Below are 17,809 nucleotides of genomic sequence, written 5' to 3'. Positions count from 1 at the left end.
GAGGGGGCAGAATTTTTCCCTGATTAAGAAACACTGGTTTTAACACCATGACTACAATAAGACAAATACAACTGCCAGCTCTATGATTCCACTGTGGAATCAATTGTGATTAAACTAGAGTTACATTTATCTTTTAGTTTAAAATGTATTGTGGCTAGAACTAAGTTAATTATGCCAGTTATTGTTTAGAGCTGAGCTAATACCGTAGTCACCAGCCACATGTGGCTAACAAGAACTTGAAATGTAGCTACTCTGAAGTGAGATGTGTAGTAAGTGTAAAATATGCACTGGATTTTGAAGACTTGATATGAAAAAAAGAATGTAAAATAACATCATTTTTATGTTAACTGAACAATTTTGGATATACTTACTGGGTGAAATATATTAAAATTAATTTCACCTGCTCAGTTCTACTTTTCTAATGGGGCTACAGAAAATTTTAAATTACATGAAATGGTGCATTATATTTCTATTGGACCTCACTGGTCTAGAAACTTGAAATGATTTATTATTACTTTTAAAAAAATTATTTATTAACAAACTTTATTTTTTAGAACAAGTTTAGATTTCCAGCAAAACTGAGCAGAAAGTACAGAGAGTTCCCATATAATCCTTGTCTTCCACATGTCCAGTCTCTGACACTGAGTTTTCAATCATGAATTGGTGCTGAATTTTATGAAATATTTTCCTGCATCTATTCACATGTTCACATGATTCTTCTCTTTTAGACGGTTGATGTGATGTGTTACATTAATTGATTTTCAAGTGTTGATGCATCCTTGCCTACCAAGGATAAATCCCGCTTGGTCATGGTACATAATTTTTTTTGTACATTGCTGGATTCAATTTGTTGACTATTTTTGATTCTATGTTCATGGCCCATTGTTGGTCTATAATTTTCTTGTACTATCTTCGACTGGTTTCGATATTAGAGTAATGCTGGCCTCATAGAATGAGTTTAGAAGTATTTTATTGGCTTCTATCTTTTGGAATAAGTTGCAAAGAATTGGTATAATTTGTTCTTTAAACATTGGATAAAATTCCCCAGTGAACACATCTGGGCATGGTGCTTTCTGTTTTAAAAGGTTATTAATGATTGATTCAACTTCTTTATTAGCTGTAGGCCTATTCAGATGGCCTACTTCTTCTTGTTTGAGTATTGGCAGATTGTCTTTAAAGGAATTGGTCCATTTCATCTAGGTAATTAAATTTGTGGACATAGAGCTGTTCATAGTGTTCCTTTAATATACTATTATAATCCATGGGATCTGTAGTGATGTTTCCTCTTTCATTTTGGATATTAGTAATTTGTATCTTCTTTTTTTTTAACTCCTTTATTGGAGTATAATTGCTTTACAATGGTGTTAGTTTCTGCTTAATAACAAAATGAATCAGTTATACATATACCTATATCCCCATTATCTCTTCCCTCTTGTGTCTCCCTCCCTCCCACCCTCCCTATCCCACCCATCTAGGTGGTCAAAAAGCACAGAGCTGATCTCCCTGTGCTATGCGGCTGCTTACCACTATCTATTTTACATTTGGTAGTATATATATGTCCATGCCACTCTCTCACTTTGTCCCAGCTTACCCTTCCCCCTCCCCGTATCCTCAAGCCCATTCTCTAGTAGGTCTGTGTCTTTATTCCCATCTTGCCCCTAGGTTCTTCATGACCTTTTTTTTTTCTCTTAGATTCCATATATATGTGTTAGCATACAATATTTGTTTTTCTCTTTCTGACTTACTTCACTCTGTATAACAGACTCTAGGTCCATCCACCTCGCTACAAATAACTCAATTTCGTTTCTTTTTATGGCTGGGTAATATTCCATTGTATATGTGTCACATCTTCTTTATCCATTCATCTGGCGATGGACACTTAGGTTGCTTCCACATCCTGGCTATTGTAAATAGAGCTGCAATGAACATTTTGGTACATGACTCTTCTTGAATTATGGTTTTCTCAGGGTATATGCTCAGTAGTGGGATTCCTGGGTTGTATGGTAGTTCTATTTTTAGTTTTTTAAGGAACCTCCATACTGTTCTCCATAGTGGCTGTATCAGTTTACATTCCCACCAACAGTGCAAGAGGATTCCCTTTTCTCCACACCCTCTCCAGCATTTATTGTTTCTAGGTTTTTTGATGATGGCCATTCTGACTGGTGTGAGATGATATCTCATTGTAGTTTTGATTTGCATTTTTCTAATGATTAATGATGTTGAGCATTCTTTCATGTATTTGTTGGCAATCTGTATATCTTCTTTGGAGAAATGTCTATTTAGGTCTTCTGACCATTTTTGGATTGGGTCTTTTTTTGATATTGAGCTGCTTGTAAATTTTGGAGATCAATCCTGTGTCAGTTGCTTCATTTGCAACTATTTTCTCCCATTCTGAGGGTTGTCTTTTCGTCTTATGGTTTCCTTTGCTGTGCAAAAGCTTTTAATTTTCATCAGGTCCCATTTGTTTATTTTTATTTCCATTTCTCTAGGAGGTGGGTCAAAAGGGATCATGCTGTGATTTATGTTACAGAATGTTCTGCCTATGTTTTCCTCTGAGTTTTATAGTGTCTGGCCTTACATTTAGGTCTTTAATCCATTTTGAGTTTATTTTTGTGTATGGTGTTAGGGAGTGTTCTAATTTCATTCTTTTACATGTAGCTGTCCAGTTTTCCCAGCACCACTTATTGAAGAGGTGGACTTTTCTCCATTGTATATTCTTGCCTTCTTTATCAAAAATAAGGTAACCATATGTGTGTGGGTTTATCTCTGGGCTTTCTATCAGTTCCATTAATCTATACTTCTGTTTTTGTGCCAGTACCATACTGTCTTGATTACTGTAGCTTTGTAGAATAGTCTGCAATCAGGGAGCCTGATTCCTCCAGCTCCATTTTTCTTTCTCAAGATTGCTTCGGGGCCTCCCTGGTGGCGCAAGTGGTTGAGAGTCCGCCTGCCGATGCAGGGGATACGGGTTCGTGCCCCGGTCTGGGAGGATCCCATATGCCGCGGAGCGGCTGGGCCCGTGAGCCATGGCCGCTGAGCCTGCGCGTCCGGAGCCTGCGTGTCCGGAGCCTGTGCTCCGCAACGGGGGAGGCCACAACAGTGAGAGGCCCGCATACCGCAAAAAAAAAAAAAAAAAAAAAAAGATTGCTTCGGCTATTCGGGGTCTTTGTGTTTCCATACAAATTGTGAAATTTTTTGTTCTAGTTCTGTGAAAAATGCCAGTGGTAGTTTGATAGGGATTGCATTGAATCTGTAGATTGCTTTGGGTAGTAGAGTCATTTTCACAATGTTGATTCTTCCAATCCAAGAACATGGTATATCTCTCCATCTATGTGTATCATCTTTAATTTCTTTCATCAGTGTCTTATAATTTTCTTCCTACAGGTCTTTTGTCTCTGTAGATAGGTTTATTTCTAGATATTTTATTCTTTTTGTTGCAGTGGTAAATGGGAATGTTTTCTTAATTTCACTTTCAGATTTTTCATCATTAGTGTATAGGAATGCAAGAGATTCTGTGCATTAATTTTGTATCCTGCTACTTTACCAAATTCGTTGATTAGCTCTAGTAGTTTTCTGGTAGCATCTTTAGGATTCTCTATGTATAGTATCATGTCATCTGCAAACAGTGACCGCTTTACTTCTTCTTTTCCGATTTGGCTTCCTTTTATTTCTTTTTCTTCTCTGATTGCTGTGGCTAAAAGTTCCAAAACTATGTTGAATAATAGTGGTGAGATAGTATTACTTTTTAATGAAATAAATTCTTAAGTCTATCAAGTAAGCTAAAAAGACTTCAGAAAGCTTTCCACAGCCCTATGAAATTAGCTGGCTTTTGAGCATCATAATTCTTTATTATCATGCCTGTATTGTTTTTTGGCTTCTTCAAACCAATTACTTCTATTCCAATGCTTTGTTCTCAGTGTTCCAGTAGGTTCATTTCTGATTGCTGATTTATCTTCAGGCTGTTCTTTATCATTTTCCTGCACATCAGTTTCTTTTATACACTCAGGAACTTTCCTAGTAGGATGCTGAGATGTTGCAGCATCCATCATACTTAGAAAATCATAAGCAGGCAGAGGAGGTTTCCATTTCTGAGCAGGTAAAATTTCTGGAAGAAAGAGAGAATCAAGCATTAAAGATGAACAGATATAAAATCTCATCACATGAATATACTAGAAAATGTTTTATTTTGCAAAATATATTTGTAGGAGTAAAGGCCTTATCAGTTTTCCTTATCTGAGCAAAGCTATATTTTATTATCATCATTGTCTAAGAAGCTTGATACCTTTGTCATTATTAGACATTTTTCATATATTACATTTACAAGCTATTCTATTTTAAATGCTATTCTATTTTAAATAAAGATAAGTATTAATAGGCAAAACAGAAAAGGTCCATAATCTCACTGCCTGTTAACCCTTGTTGAGGTTTTAAAAAATAGCAATATGTGTAATGAGATTACACACAGCAGGGACAAGTTAAAATGAAGAAGTCTCTTGCTTCCCTCCCTATCCCTGTCTTTATCCCAAAGAACTATAACTATGAAACATTCCCGAAAAAAATTTTGGAACATACATAGAGGTTTATTATTTAGACAAATATTTCCTTACATTTTAAAGCATTTTCTGTTTGGAAGATTTAACATCCTTTGCACATACTTGATGAAAAAAAAGTACATTTTATAAAAATAATTATAGGCAAGAAATCATTAAAAATTGGTATGGAATCAACTGTACTATAAAGAGACAGTGATTGGAATCATGGCAGTGAATCTTAACATTATTTTAAAACATTGGTCATTAAAAAAAGAAAATGAATTTATGCTGACAACATATATATATGAGATAAACTAGCTTTTCTCCATTTAGTAAACAGATTTCACACAATTTCAGAGTTTAGTTGCCTATTTGAAATACTATTTGAGAAATAAACTATATATAAGGAAATGTGCAAAGTAAACATTTAAAAAATAAATTCCAGTGAAAGAATCTATGCACTGGTACATGAAAAGAAAGTAATGCTCAAAAATAAAAACTTTAGCATCTCTCATAAATCAAATAAAAGCTTAGGACATTCTACGAAACTTTAATTTCCTAGAGTAGATTAAAGCACAAGCGAAAATCTGCATCAATATATATGTATATCTATACTCTACTTATTGATATATGATTTCTTCACTCAGACTCAATTATATGAAATCCATGGTACATCAGCAAGGTATTAAATTTAGGCTACCCTTGTAATTGATGTTTCAAATTACAGTGTTGCCAGGTTAGCCAACTCAAAAGTGACAAATGGATAAAATAGTTTCTTGAATATAATGACTAGGTAAGAAGTAAGAATAACTATACTTTGTAATATGCAGATAAAGTACCTTTAAGCAAAGTCCAATTTAAAGCACAGCAAAGATTTAGCAGTATTTATTTTTTAAGGTAAACACTGCAGCCTAGTGGTCTGAGATGATGACAAAATGCCTGAAACTGGACATCCTAATTCTGCCAATTATTTCCTAAAGGAACTCTATAAAGATCTTAATGTTTTCAGTTACAAATAAAACTGTACTCTCATCACATATGGAAAATAAAGACATTATTATAAAATTAGTAATGATAATAATAATAATCGCCAACATTGATTGAGGCTTTACTATATATCAGGCATTATGTATTTAATCCTTACAACCCTATGAGGAAAGTACATTATCCCAATTTTATAGGTGAGAAAACCAAGGCCTAGAAAGGTCAGAGAACTTGACCAAAATTAAGTGTAAGTCTCAAGTACGAATAGCCAGTGGTGACAATTTCACAGAAATTAAGATGTGCAGCAAGCAAGGTGAGGCAGGGACTGGTGGCACCATGTTACAGATTCAGGCTATTCTAAGAGTAGCTGAAACATCCTTGTCTCAGATCTGTCTCCCAAGGTGTGGTGAGAGCAGGTCCTGGCAGCACAGAAGACAAGCCCCAATACAGAAAAGTCCTGCTTGGATCTTTGCTTCTTCCCTATTCCCAGAGGCTGCAGGAATAACTTAAGATCAGGAGCAGTGACACAAAGAAGTAATGGAAACCAGAGGTATTAACATAATTGCAATGGAAGAAATACCAGTCTCTCAGGAAACTCAGAAGAATAATTCTGATTCTTTCCTCTAGTAATGGTTTGAGTTGAGGAATCAAAGCCCCCAAGGATGCTCCTTGTAGGAAAGAATCTTTACATGAAGAATAATAACACTTTAGGTTTTACACTTTAAAATGTATGCCTTTGCATACTTAATTTTGATTTTTAAAATAACAGCTGTGATGTAGTCAGAGTAGGAACTATTAATCTCCTTTTATAGTTGTAAAGGAGGAAACAAAGAAAAAACTTGCCTAAAACCACAGTTAGTAATCAAGGAGGCTGGGTCAGAAGCTCAGGTTTCTGTGTCCTTGAACATCACACGACCTTTTTAAAAGCAATTCAGTTGGAGAGGTATTCTGGCCCGACTTACATATAATCCTATCTGACTTAGAGTCCCCGAGGCCTCTGTGTCAGAGCAACTGCAAAATGACAACACTCAACTGCTTCTATAAAATAGCAATGCAGATAGAGAAGAGAACGTAGACTATCTGAAGAGTTCAAGAGCTACAACCGAAAGGACCCCTATGTTGTGTGGCTAGAATGAAGAAGCCAACATTGAGTGATAACAACCATAGAGAGGCTTCTTTCAGATTATGGAAGACAAAATAGTCAATTTAATTACTTTTTTACATATCCTAGGAAAATGTTAAAACTAATAAATTATCTTAGAAAATTAAGACTTAAAAATATATACATCTAAAAGGACCCAGAAAAGCCAAAATAATCCTGCACATGAAGAATAGAGTTGGAGGATGTAAATTTCCCAATTTAAAACCTGTTACAAAGATGCTGTATTCAAGAGAGTGGGGCAGCTGCCATATGCTATCTGTGTACGTGATAGAAAAACATGTACATGAATGTTCATAGCAGCATTATTCATAATAGCAAAAAGTGGAGACAATGCAAATGTCCATCAACTGCTGAATGGAGAAACAAAATGGGGTATATCCATCCAATAGAATATTATTCATCCATAGAAAGGAATGAACTACTGATTGATGCTATAACATGGGTGGTCCTTGAAAGCCTATGCTAAGGGAAAGAAGCCAGACCCAAAAGGCTTCATGTTGTATGATTCCATTTATATGAAATGTCCAGATTAGGCAAATCCATAAAGACGGAAGGTACATGAGTGGTTGTCAGGGAATGAAGGGAGGGGAGAATGGGGAGTGAGTGCTAATGGGTATAGGGTTTCTTTTTGCGGTGATAAAAATGTTTTAAAATTCAGTAGTGGTAATGCTTGCACAGCCTTGTGAATATACAAAAAACCCATCAAATTGTATACTTTAAAAGGGTGCATTTTACGGTATGTGAATTACATTTCAATATACAAATGCCTTTTATAGACTATTTAAACACAATAATTTAGTTAAAGCTGCCTAACTTAACAGAAATGAAGTAGATAGACCTCCTGGGAAGAACAGGTGTGCTGCAATGATTGGCACTTAAAACAAATAAATTCAAGAATCTGATTAAGTATACATAAATATACATAATGACAGACTCACACAATGCATGCTGGCTGAGAGACAGTGTAACACTGAATTGGAGTTTATATACCAGAACTGTGTGTGTATATACATACATATTCACAGTGTGTATACATATAAATTCACACACACATCCTTATTTCAGAACTCCGTCATGAACAGTGTCAAAATGTTATTATAATGTAGTTCATTTCGTTTCCAATAACAAAATCCTCAGAAGTACCTTAGGAAACTTTTCATTACATCAAACTTCACACTATTTCCTCAGCAGACTAATGATCTAGATTATTACATGTTAACTAATTTAAATTATATCAACAGGTCTGTTTTTGTCACAATTGTATATAAACTAACATACACATCTATACCACAGGTATAAATCCACATAGGTTTTAGAAAAATAGGGACTATGGCATGTCATAAGCCAGCATTATAAATTCTGGGTCAAGATCTATTTTCTTGTGGTTCAAAATTCTGGCTCTGGAGTACAACAGAGCCATGTTTAAATCCAAGCTTCCTCATTTACTGGTTAATTATATGACTTTGAACTAGTTACTTAACTCTTCTACAGGTAATGATAGTTCCTATGACTTGTGAGAATAAATGAGATAATGCATGTGAATCACGTAGCTTTGAGCCAGACACCTACTGAGCATTCAATAAATGTTAGCTATTATTATTAAATTTCATACAAGACTTATTTTCTGTGGGTAGTAATACCTACCATACAGGAGACTGTCCCATGGACAATGCTATCAGTGTATTAATATTTAGAATACTTACAAACATTACAATTCAACTCATTCTAGCATCCACGAGTGATAATTCAGGTTTAAAAAAAATCCATGAAACAAAATATAGAATTGTGCACATTAAAACAGGAAACTTACTGATATGACTTTCTAGTCCTGCTTCTAATTTTTTAAGCCACAATAAAAGGTTCTGTTCAGTGATAGCCTGGTCTGAAGGAAATGCAAATACTTGGCCGCCTGAATGCAGATTTACCACAGCAAGAAGAGGAAGGGGAGGTAGGGTATCAAAATATGCCTGCAAGATTCCTCTCCCCACGGGAGTATTCTTCCTATAAAAGGGAGCAACTGAACACGTTAATTAATATTTCTTTCTATAACAAAATAACAAGAACAACAGTTTGTAAAACATATTAACCTTTAAATATAGTATCATGCCAGGAAGTTTATTTTATGAAAATATGTCCTAAAAATCAAGAGGTCTGTAACTATGTTATTAGTAATCAGAGTCATAAAAAGTTTCTTTTAACATAGGGTACTTACTGTATTTCTCTTAGGAGAAAAAAGGCAACCAATGAGTTTTAAAATATAGTCCAAAGGCTTGTCAATTTTGTCTCAATACAATCAATACGTTCCTTCCAAAGTTTAGTCAAGTATCTGATCACATGTCAGCTCAAAAATTAAATGGCTACAAAACTATAAAATAACAAGATACTCATAATAAATACCCCTTTTCCAAATAAAATAGTCTCTTTCCTCAGGATTAATTTCAAATTAAAAAGATTTTAAAAAGTATTCATACAAGGAAACCACAAGTTTAAGACACCTATTTTTCCTAATACAGCACATTCCACATTATGGAAAGGACTATTTCACTCTGAGATAGCTACAAGGATAATTACCTGGGAAAATTTTGTTTCAGGTAGTAGGCTGTACTGTTAGTGAACTCTTCACAACAAAAGTGTACACTGCCCCATTTTTGTAATTTTTCCAATGAGTTAAAAATGAAATGTCTTTCATCTGATGACTTTGAACAATGGATAGTGTATCTAAATATGTGAACTGTGTTCAGAGACATTAAATGTAATAACACAAGCCACACATCTAGAAAATATACCAGGAAATATTGTTGGTAAATGCACTGATAATTTTCTGTAAAGTTTTAGGCTGCATTTTAAAAATACAGAAATACAGAAAAAGGAATTAAAGAAAAATGCCAAAATAACACAGTTTATTTTTCTGTATTTGCCAAATTTCCCTCAATGAACATCCATTACTTTTAAAATCAGAAAAATTATTATCTTTAAAAATTTATTGTATGACACCAAAAACAAAGGCAACAAAAGTAAAAATAAACAAGTGGGACTATATCAAACTAAAAAACTTCTGCACAGCAAAGGAAACCAACAAAATGAAAAGGTAACCTTCAGAAGGGGAGAAAATATTTGCAAATCATATATCTGATAGGGGATTAATATTCAAAATAACTAAAGAACTCACACAACTCAGTCACAAAACAACAATTCAATTAAATAATGGACATAACTGAATAAACATTTTTGCAAAGAAAACATACAAATGACCAAAAGGTACATAAAAAGATGCTTAACATCGCTAATCATCACGGAAATGCAAATCAAAAACACAATGAGATATCACCTTACACCTGTCAGAATGGCTATCAACAAAAGACCACAAAATAACAAGCACTAGGGAGGATGTGGAAAAACTGGAACCCTTGTGAACTGTTGGTGGGAATGTAAATTGTTACAGCCAGTACGGAGAACAGTATGGAGGTTCCTTAAGAAACTAAAAATAGAGCTACTATATGATCCAGCAATCCCACTCCTGGGCATATTATATCTGGAGAAAAACATGGTTCAAAAAGATACATGCACTCCCAACGTTCACTGCAGCACAGTTTACAATAGTCAAGACATTGAAGCAACCTAAATGTCCGTCAACAGAGGAGAGGATAAAGAAGATGTGGCACATATATACAATGGAATATTACTCAGCCATTAAAAAAATGAAATAATGCCATTTGCAGCAACTTGTATGGCTCTGGAGATTATCACAGTAAGGGAAGAAGTCAGAGAAAGACAAATATCATATCATATGATATCACTTACATGTGGAATCTAAAAAAAATGATACAAATGAACTTATTTATAAAACAGAAACAGACTTAGAGAATGGAATATTATTCAGCCATGAGAAAGAAGGAAATCCTGCTATTTGCTACAACATGGATGGAATTTGAGGGCATTATACTAAGTGAAATAAGCCAGACAGAGAAAGACAAATACTACATAGTAGTATCACTTATATGTGGAATCTTAAAAAAAAGTCAAATTCATAAAAACAGAGTAGACAAGTTGTCAGGGACTGCAGGGTGGGGGAAATAAGGAGAGATTGGTAAAAGAATACAGACCTTTCAGTTGCAAGATGAATAAGGTCTGAGGATTTAATGTATAACATGATGACTATAGTTGATAATACTGTACTGTATCATTGAAATTTGCTAAGAGAGTAGAACTTATATGTTCTCACCGCCCCCCAAAAGTTTATATATATAAAACAAATATGTGAGGTGATGGATGTGTTAATTAACTAGATGGAAGAATCTTTTCACAATGTATACATATATCAAATTATCACAATGTATATTTAAAATATCTTAGAATTTTATTTGTCATTTATACCTCAATAAAGCTGGAAAAAAAATCACAGAGCAAAAAAAAAAAAGAATTTACTGTAAAACAGAATTCAATCTAAAACAATGTCATCTTAGACAATCTGAGGAAGTTTAGTTACTAAAATATCATGATAACATACACATTGGTTCCATAATATATAACTCCACAGGTAGAGTTTCATTCCCTAATGAAAATTTAATAATAATTATACTTTCTTTACTTTTTACATATTAAAAAATAAAAATATATATACTTACAGATTTAACCAGCAAGGGGTAAGTGAATCCAAGTGTTTCTCTTTTACCAGCATCAATATTGCTTTTTTATGCTGAGAATTTATGCTGCCATCACTGAATAAAATGAGTAATGGTTTCTGAAGTCTTAAATAAGTGGGAAGATTTTCCACAGTGATTTCTGGCTGTTTAAAACAAAAAACAAACCAAGAAAAACGGGGAATTATAGTGTATAAAGTAGAAAATAATGTTCAAATCACTCTTGCAATTTTAGTGTGTAAAATATATTTCAAACATTTTCATTTAAGTGGAAATTTTGCTATACTGATTAATAACTATGAATCTCAAGAGTTTTTTTTTTATTTAAACCCATTTTGTCTTAAGAATGAGTTATTTTCAAAATAAAACTACCAATAGAATTTGAAAATAAATTAAAGGAGCTCCCTGATTTACAAGGATGTAGCACTTCTAATAATTTCTTATGCTAAAATCTGGATCAGACTAGCCAACATACACATGACAAATAAAATTCTTGTTATATCTTTTTTTTTTTTTTTTTTTTGCGGTATGCGGGCCTCTCACTGTTGTGGCCTCTCCCGCCGTGGAGCACAGGCTCCGGACGCGCAGGCTCAGTGGCCATGGCTCACGGGGCCAGCCACTCCGCGGCATTTGGGATCCTCCCGGACCGGGGCACGAACCCGTGTCTCCTGCATCGGCAGGTGGACTCTCGACCACTGCGCCACCAGGGAAGCCCCTCTTGTTATATCTTTATAAAATTTTTGAAAAAAAACATAAGCTGAGCTTTAAAGATATAATCTTTTAACATCTATGATTACTTAAAAAATAATAAAATCTTACTTTGTTTCAAAATTATGAGTTTTTAGCATAATTAAAGTAATTCAATAATATGCTAAAACAAATTTTAAAAGTCTCTTATTTCTTTGGGGTTTAAAATAACAATGAAAAAATTTAGTAAGAAATAAGAAATCTTACCCTTTTATTTTTTTTTTAATTAAAAGAGAACGTTTTTTATATATTTGTAGAAGACAACTTGTCTAGGCTGTTATTAACAAAAATTGAAAAGAGTAACAAACAAAGTTAACATATTCAGGATTAAAAATAGCAGTGACACTATTTATAAAATAGATAACTAATAAGGACCTACTGTATAGGACAGGGAACTCTACTCAATACTCTGTAATGGCCTATATGGGAAAAGAGTCTAAAAGAGTGGATATATGTATATGTATAACTGATTCACTTTGCTGTATACCTGAAACTAACACAACATTGTAAATTAACTATACTCCAATAAAAGTTAAAAAAAGAAAATAGCAGTGACTTAGAATATTAAAGGCTTCTACCATTTTCCAGTTTTAGTACCACATCTATTAATTCATCTTCTGGATGTACTTATGAGCTGGATTAAATCTTCCTATATCATAAAACTAATCCCCTGCTGACAGATAAGGAAACCAAAGACAAGAAGCTGACTTGCTGAAGTCACACAGTTAAGTAGGAGGAAGAGTTGAATGAAACTAGCACTCAGGCATCCTGTTCACCAGCTTCCCATTTCGTTGGATCACACTAGAAATCCAAATGAACAATTTTTTTCATGGTGGTTGCACCTCCAATTCATCCCCAAACACCAAACTCTGATACATACTTTTCTGTACTTAGTTCTCAAAACCACTTTCCTCTGCCAATTCTCATTTTTCTTTAAACTCTTTCTCTTTCACACTAAAAACCCTCTTTTCACACCTTCCTCTTTCATGATTTAAATCTTAGATCCCTTCTTCTCCAAACTCCCCTGTGATGTGTTCTTGTATTAACTATCATCTTTTCTCTTCTACATGAGTTACATCCCCTTCCTAAAATTGACAGATCTCATCAAGCCAGCAGAACGGATTTGATGAATCTGGTGCAATGGAGCCATCACTGCTCAATTCAAAAATTTATTGAGAACTTCAAGATCTTATGCTGGGTACTGAATCAAAAAGAAGTAAGATGCTTACCCTGCCCTCAAAGAGTTCATAGTTTAGAGAAGGAAAGAAGTATACAAACTGCTGTGATCCAAGAAAAAACTTAATGTGTGACACGAAGGAAACCTATTGGCTCTAAATTAAAACTAAAAAACAAGTTGGGGAGCTCATGGGTGATTTTAGGAAATGGTATTTGATCTGGGCCTTGCATAAGGAATAAGACCTTGATAGACAGAGGTGTGTGCTAGAGCGGGGATTCCAGATACAGGGAGCATCATGAGGGTGCAGACAGGTGTCAAGGCATGCAGAGTATCTGGGGAACAGTGAGAGTGAAGCGTACCAGACTCAGGCAGGCAAGAGGCAAATGAGACTGTCAAACCAGATGGGAAAATGACTCCACAGGCTTTCTAGCTCTCAGGAATACTGAGATTTTGTATCAAATGAGTGACATGGTTAGGCCTATTTTAGATGACTAACGGAATATGAATTTGTGGAAAGACAGGCTAGTGACAGGCACTGCTCTTTCCTATGTCAGGAAAGAAAGACTAAGAGTTGTGTGAGTTTAGAAGTTATGATTAGAAACAGAGTTAGGAATCATCAGCTGGTATGACAGTAGAAGTTATGGGCATAGATAAAGTCTCCCAAAGAAAAACACAGCAAAAAAAGAAAAAAGCGTTGAAGATGTAATTCTAGAGTGGCCAGAGGGTTGAAAGAGTACCTAGAGAGGATTGAATTGCAAAAGCCAAGGGAAGAGAGAATTTTAAGAAGGAAAAGCACAATCAAGAGTTTTGATTGCTATTCAGAGGTTAAGGAGAAACAGAAAAGGTCATCAAATGTGGTCGCTGGAAGGTGACCTTTGGCTATTTGAGTATGTAAGAGACTATAATTGTGTGGGTTCTGATATTCTTAACTTATTCATAATAACATAAAAAGGAACTCCATGTATCTGAGAAAAGTGCTAAACATATTACCTAACAAATAGTTCTAAGTGTGACAGCCTTGGATATATCATTGCTTACTTATGATATTTACATAGTAAATTATCACGTATTTCAGATTTGGGCACTATTTACCTGGACTAATTTGTCATCAGGTTCATTAAAATAAAAGTTCGATGTTATATAAAAAATGTTAACCATCCGGCCATCCACTCCTCTTTCCTATCCAGAGGAAGGATCCAAAGTCCTTCTGGTAACTAGGTGTAGGCCAGGAGACAGATTACTGCTAGCTGGCTACTGTACACAGTCACTGATGCTCTAGACTTAAAGCTCCAACACAAAGCAGCACTGAGAAATTTAATAACCACTTGAAGGTTTTAGAATTTATGAAAAGATCGTAACTAAAAGCAAAATAAATTTTATTACAGCTGTTCATTATTTAGTTGAACACTGCAAACCAAAACGTTGTAAATTTGCCTTAACTATAAACATTGACAATTGTTAAGCTTGCCCACAGTTTCTCAGCCTTAAAGAATATAATCTTAAAGAAAAAAATTAGATACCTATTTTTATCTAGCAGTTAGGCAAAGATTAAAGAGTAAAATGATACAAATCTTCTGTTGGGTGAAACAGGAATAAATGTCAGAAGCCTTCAAAATGTGCCTACCCTTTGGACTAGCAATTCAAATTCTATGAACTTACTATAAGTATACAGTCATAGCAACACCCAAAGATTATCTATAAGGATGGTCCCAGAATAAAACAAAACAAAACAAAGACATCTTAAATATTAACCAACAGGAAATTAGATAAATTGTGGTTTATTAGTACAACAGAATATTATGCCAATATTTAAAAACTAATATGCAAATCTTTATTTCTTGGTGGAAATATCCCTTAATATAAAAAGATAAACACATATATACACATGGAATTTTTTTTTTAAGTTCAGGAAAATATATCTCCAAATTTAAACTTGGTTAAAGAAGTTATGGTTTATTCTGATTTTCTTCTTTATAGTTTCCTGTATTATCTCGGGAAAAAAAGCTAAAGTCTTATAATAATTCCAAAAATATTACACTATGTATATGATAAAGAAAGTCATTTAATAATGTCATTAAAGACAAAAATGTTACTTTATAAATAATTTAGAAAACCATATCCTGAAAATATTAATGATTTGATTAATTATAAACTGTAACTTTAATTGGGAGGGGGAGGCAATAGAACTGAGGTCACAAAAAACTTAAAGAATACATTCATTTCTTTGAGCCTAAAATGTAATATCATTTAGATCAGCATGACAAAAAACAGTAACAGGAGGATATTCGTTCAGTATTTATAGTTGATAATAGTGCCCCTATGGCACTTTAGAAAGGTAGAAAAGCATAAGTTTATAATATTCTAGCTACAGTTAATATTAATGCAAAACAACCAAAATCAAGAAATGCAGGTTACATCTGCTGGGCCCCTGAATCCATTACTACACAAAGTAAGCATCGGAAAAGGACTTTCGTAAGACAGTATTTTGCTCTAAAATGGTATAAGTAATAATACCAGCTAACATTTGTTGAGTGTTTACCAGGGGCCAAACACTGTACACAGAGCACTGAACACCTATCTCGTTTAGTCCTTACAATAACGCTCTGCAGTAGGGGCTACTATCACCTACATTTTACACATGTGGAAACTGAGGCACAGAGATGCTTACATACAGCCAGTAGGGAGACAAGCAAGGATCTGAAGCCCAGAAGTCTGCTCTCTGGAATCTATGTGCTTTATGCCAAGTTTCAGCCTAGATTGAGTACTTCAACTGGCCATCAGCCCCAAGCATCTCAGCAATGAAAATAATCCAAAGACATGTAAACTTTTGGCAGTGGACTAAAGAAGCTGTATGCATAACAGGTGAATAATAAAACAGAGCAACCCAATGAATCTTGACATCACAACACATCATGCCCTGTGCTAACAAAAGCTGGAAAATCACATATTAAAACACACTGTCTTTAACTGGTCTAGATTTTCTTATTTCAAATAACATTCTTATTATAAAATATACTCACAAATGTTTCCAGTGATGCATTTGTTATTATTTGAACTATTTCTTGAGTATGGACATTAGCTAATGAAATGCTCTCAATTTTGCCTTCTTTGTGTCTGGCAAGCAGCAGGGCTGGAAGAGTTACAGCATATTTATTTGACCTATGGAGAAATGTAGTATTAAAATTTCCAACCAAAATATAGCAAATCAAAAATATGAACAGTTAGGCCAAGAAGTCACAATGGAGGCAGCAAATGGGAAGCCCTACTAAGGAAAAAAGAACTCGATTTCCAGACAAATTTATCTTCTATGTGAGGCTATCTGAGCAAGTTCAAGAACCTTGACAATCTAGATTAGAAGAAAGCAACAGATAGTAATCTAGCCAGATTTGTTTTTCTAGACAACTTATTCATCAAGAAAATGTCCAAATACGTTTAGGAACACACCAAATAGTTCTCCACTTTTTGGGCTACTCACCAAACTGCTGAGCCAAGGAGGCAGGCATTTATGAGAATGGGCCTGTTATTTGCCAGGCACTATACCAGGTGCTTCTAGTTAAGTCTTTAACCGTCAGAACAGCCCTATAACCCTCTGTTTACTGATGATGAAAGAGCGGTAAACAGCAGAGACAGAATTCACACTGAGGTATTACAGATACAGAGTCTGTGCTCTCTCCACTGAAACAGAGCCCAAATCTGCTCCCTCCTACCACTACTTTTGCTAACTAAACTTAAAAGAAAATCACTAAATAGGAAAAAAATGTCTTGTGTGAAATTACCAGTGATGTAGTCACATTTACATCATGTAAAAACTTAATTCATGCTAAAACAAAAGTATAGACATTATAATATTCTAAACATTAGTAGAAAGCCCAGTCTTCAGATTACCTGTTGGTAATATAACCAGTTGGTTATAAATGAAACATACTCTGAAAACTACTGGTCTAGAAGAGAGTGGGTTGACTGTCCATGTGTCAGGTGAACAGGTCTCATATTCCCTAAAGATCTGGAGTTCTGTATTCACTTTTAAAAAATCACTGATTTCATGGAGCTCAATCATCAAAAGCATGTGTCACCAGTATTTAGGATGAAAGATTTAAGCTCAGAAATGACAATGAGGAATAATATAGTCAGAGGGTAATAAACACAAACTGGGGCTTATTAACTCCACGTGCATCTGAAGATGAGTCATAAGTGTAGAATGTGATATGTATTCATAATTTCCAAATTTCAGTTCAGTCCTTCATTCCGCAGCAACTGAAATATTTGATAGTCCACAGGAGCCCTGAATTCTACAAATAAAGCAACTTAAGTGGCTAAAAAAAGCACTGCTTAAGTGTATGTCTGCAATAACAAAATTAAGTAGAACTATCAGTTTGTCACCTAAAACTCTGTGAGAAATATAGAAAAACTGATTTTTATGTAGACCTTGATGGCAAATCAAAACCCAGACACTCAAGAAATAAAATTCCTCAAAAAACTATGACAACTGAAAAGAATTTATCGCAGGTAATAGTATCCAAAGAGGAAAACTTTTATGGGAAGATGAAGTAGTATGAATCCAATGGAG

General features: G+C 34.4%; 1 protein-coding gene across 5 annotated transcripts in view; it reads right to left on the bottom strand.

The window, feature by feature from the left end:
- Window positions 1-1,482: 1,482 nt before the first annotated feature.
- TXNDC16 (thioredoxin domain containing 16) overlaps window positions 1,483-17,809 on the bottom strand; it is a 116,340-nt gene continuing 100,013 nt past the window's right edge. For 4 of the 5 annotated variants that reach the window (XM_060098110.1, XM_060098108.1, XM_060098111.1 and 1 more), the window contains 4 exons: window positions 16,263-16,401; window positions 11,304-11,464; window positions 8,489-8,679; window positions 1,483-4,105 (listed from right to left, as the gene is read on the bottom strand). In XM_060098110.1, the coding sequence (XP_059954093.1) occupies window positions 3,837-4,105; window positions 8,489-8,679; window positions 11,304-11,464; window positions 16,263-16,401 (760 nt within the window). In that variant the 3' untranslated portion in view covers window positions 1,483-3,836. Of the gene's footprint in view, window positions 4,106-8,488; window positions 8,696-11,303; window positions 11,465-16,262; window positions 16,402-17,809 lie in introns of those variants that run through there. The other variant, XM_060098113.1, reaches the window with a different exon arrangement.

This window comes from Mesoplodon densirostris, chromosome 4, assembly GCF_025265405.1.
Source record: "Mesoplodon densirostris isolate mMesDen1 chromosome 4, mMesDen1 primary haplotype, whole genome shotgun sequence".
Classification (NCBI taxonomy): domain Eukaryota; kingdom Metazoa; phylum Chordata; class Mammalia; order Artiodactyla; family Ziphiidae; genus Mesoplodon; species Mesoplodon densirostris.
Note: the sequence above shows the minus strand (reverse complement) of the source record. Positions and strands in the feature narration are given on the sequence as shown.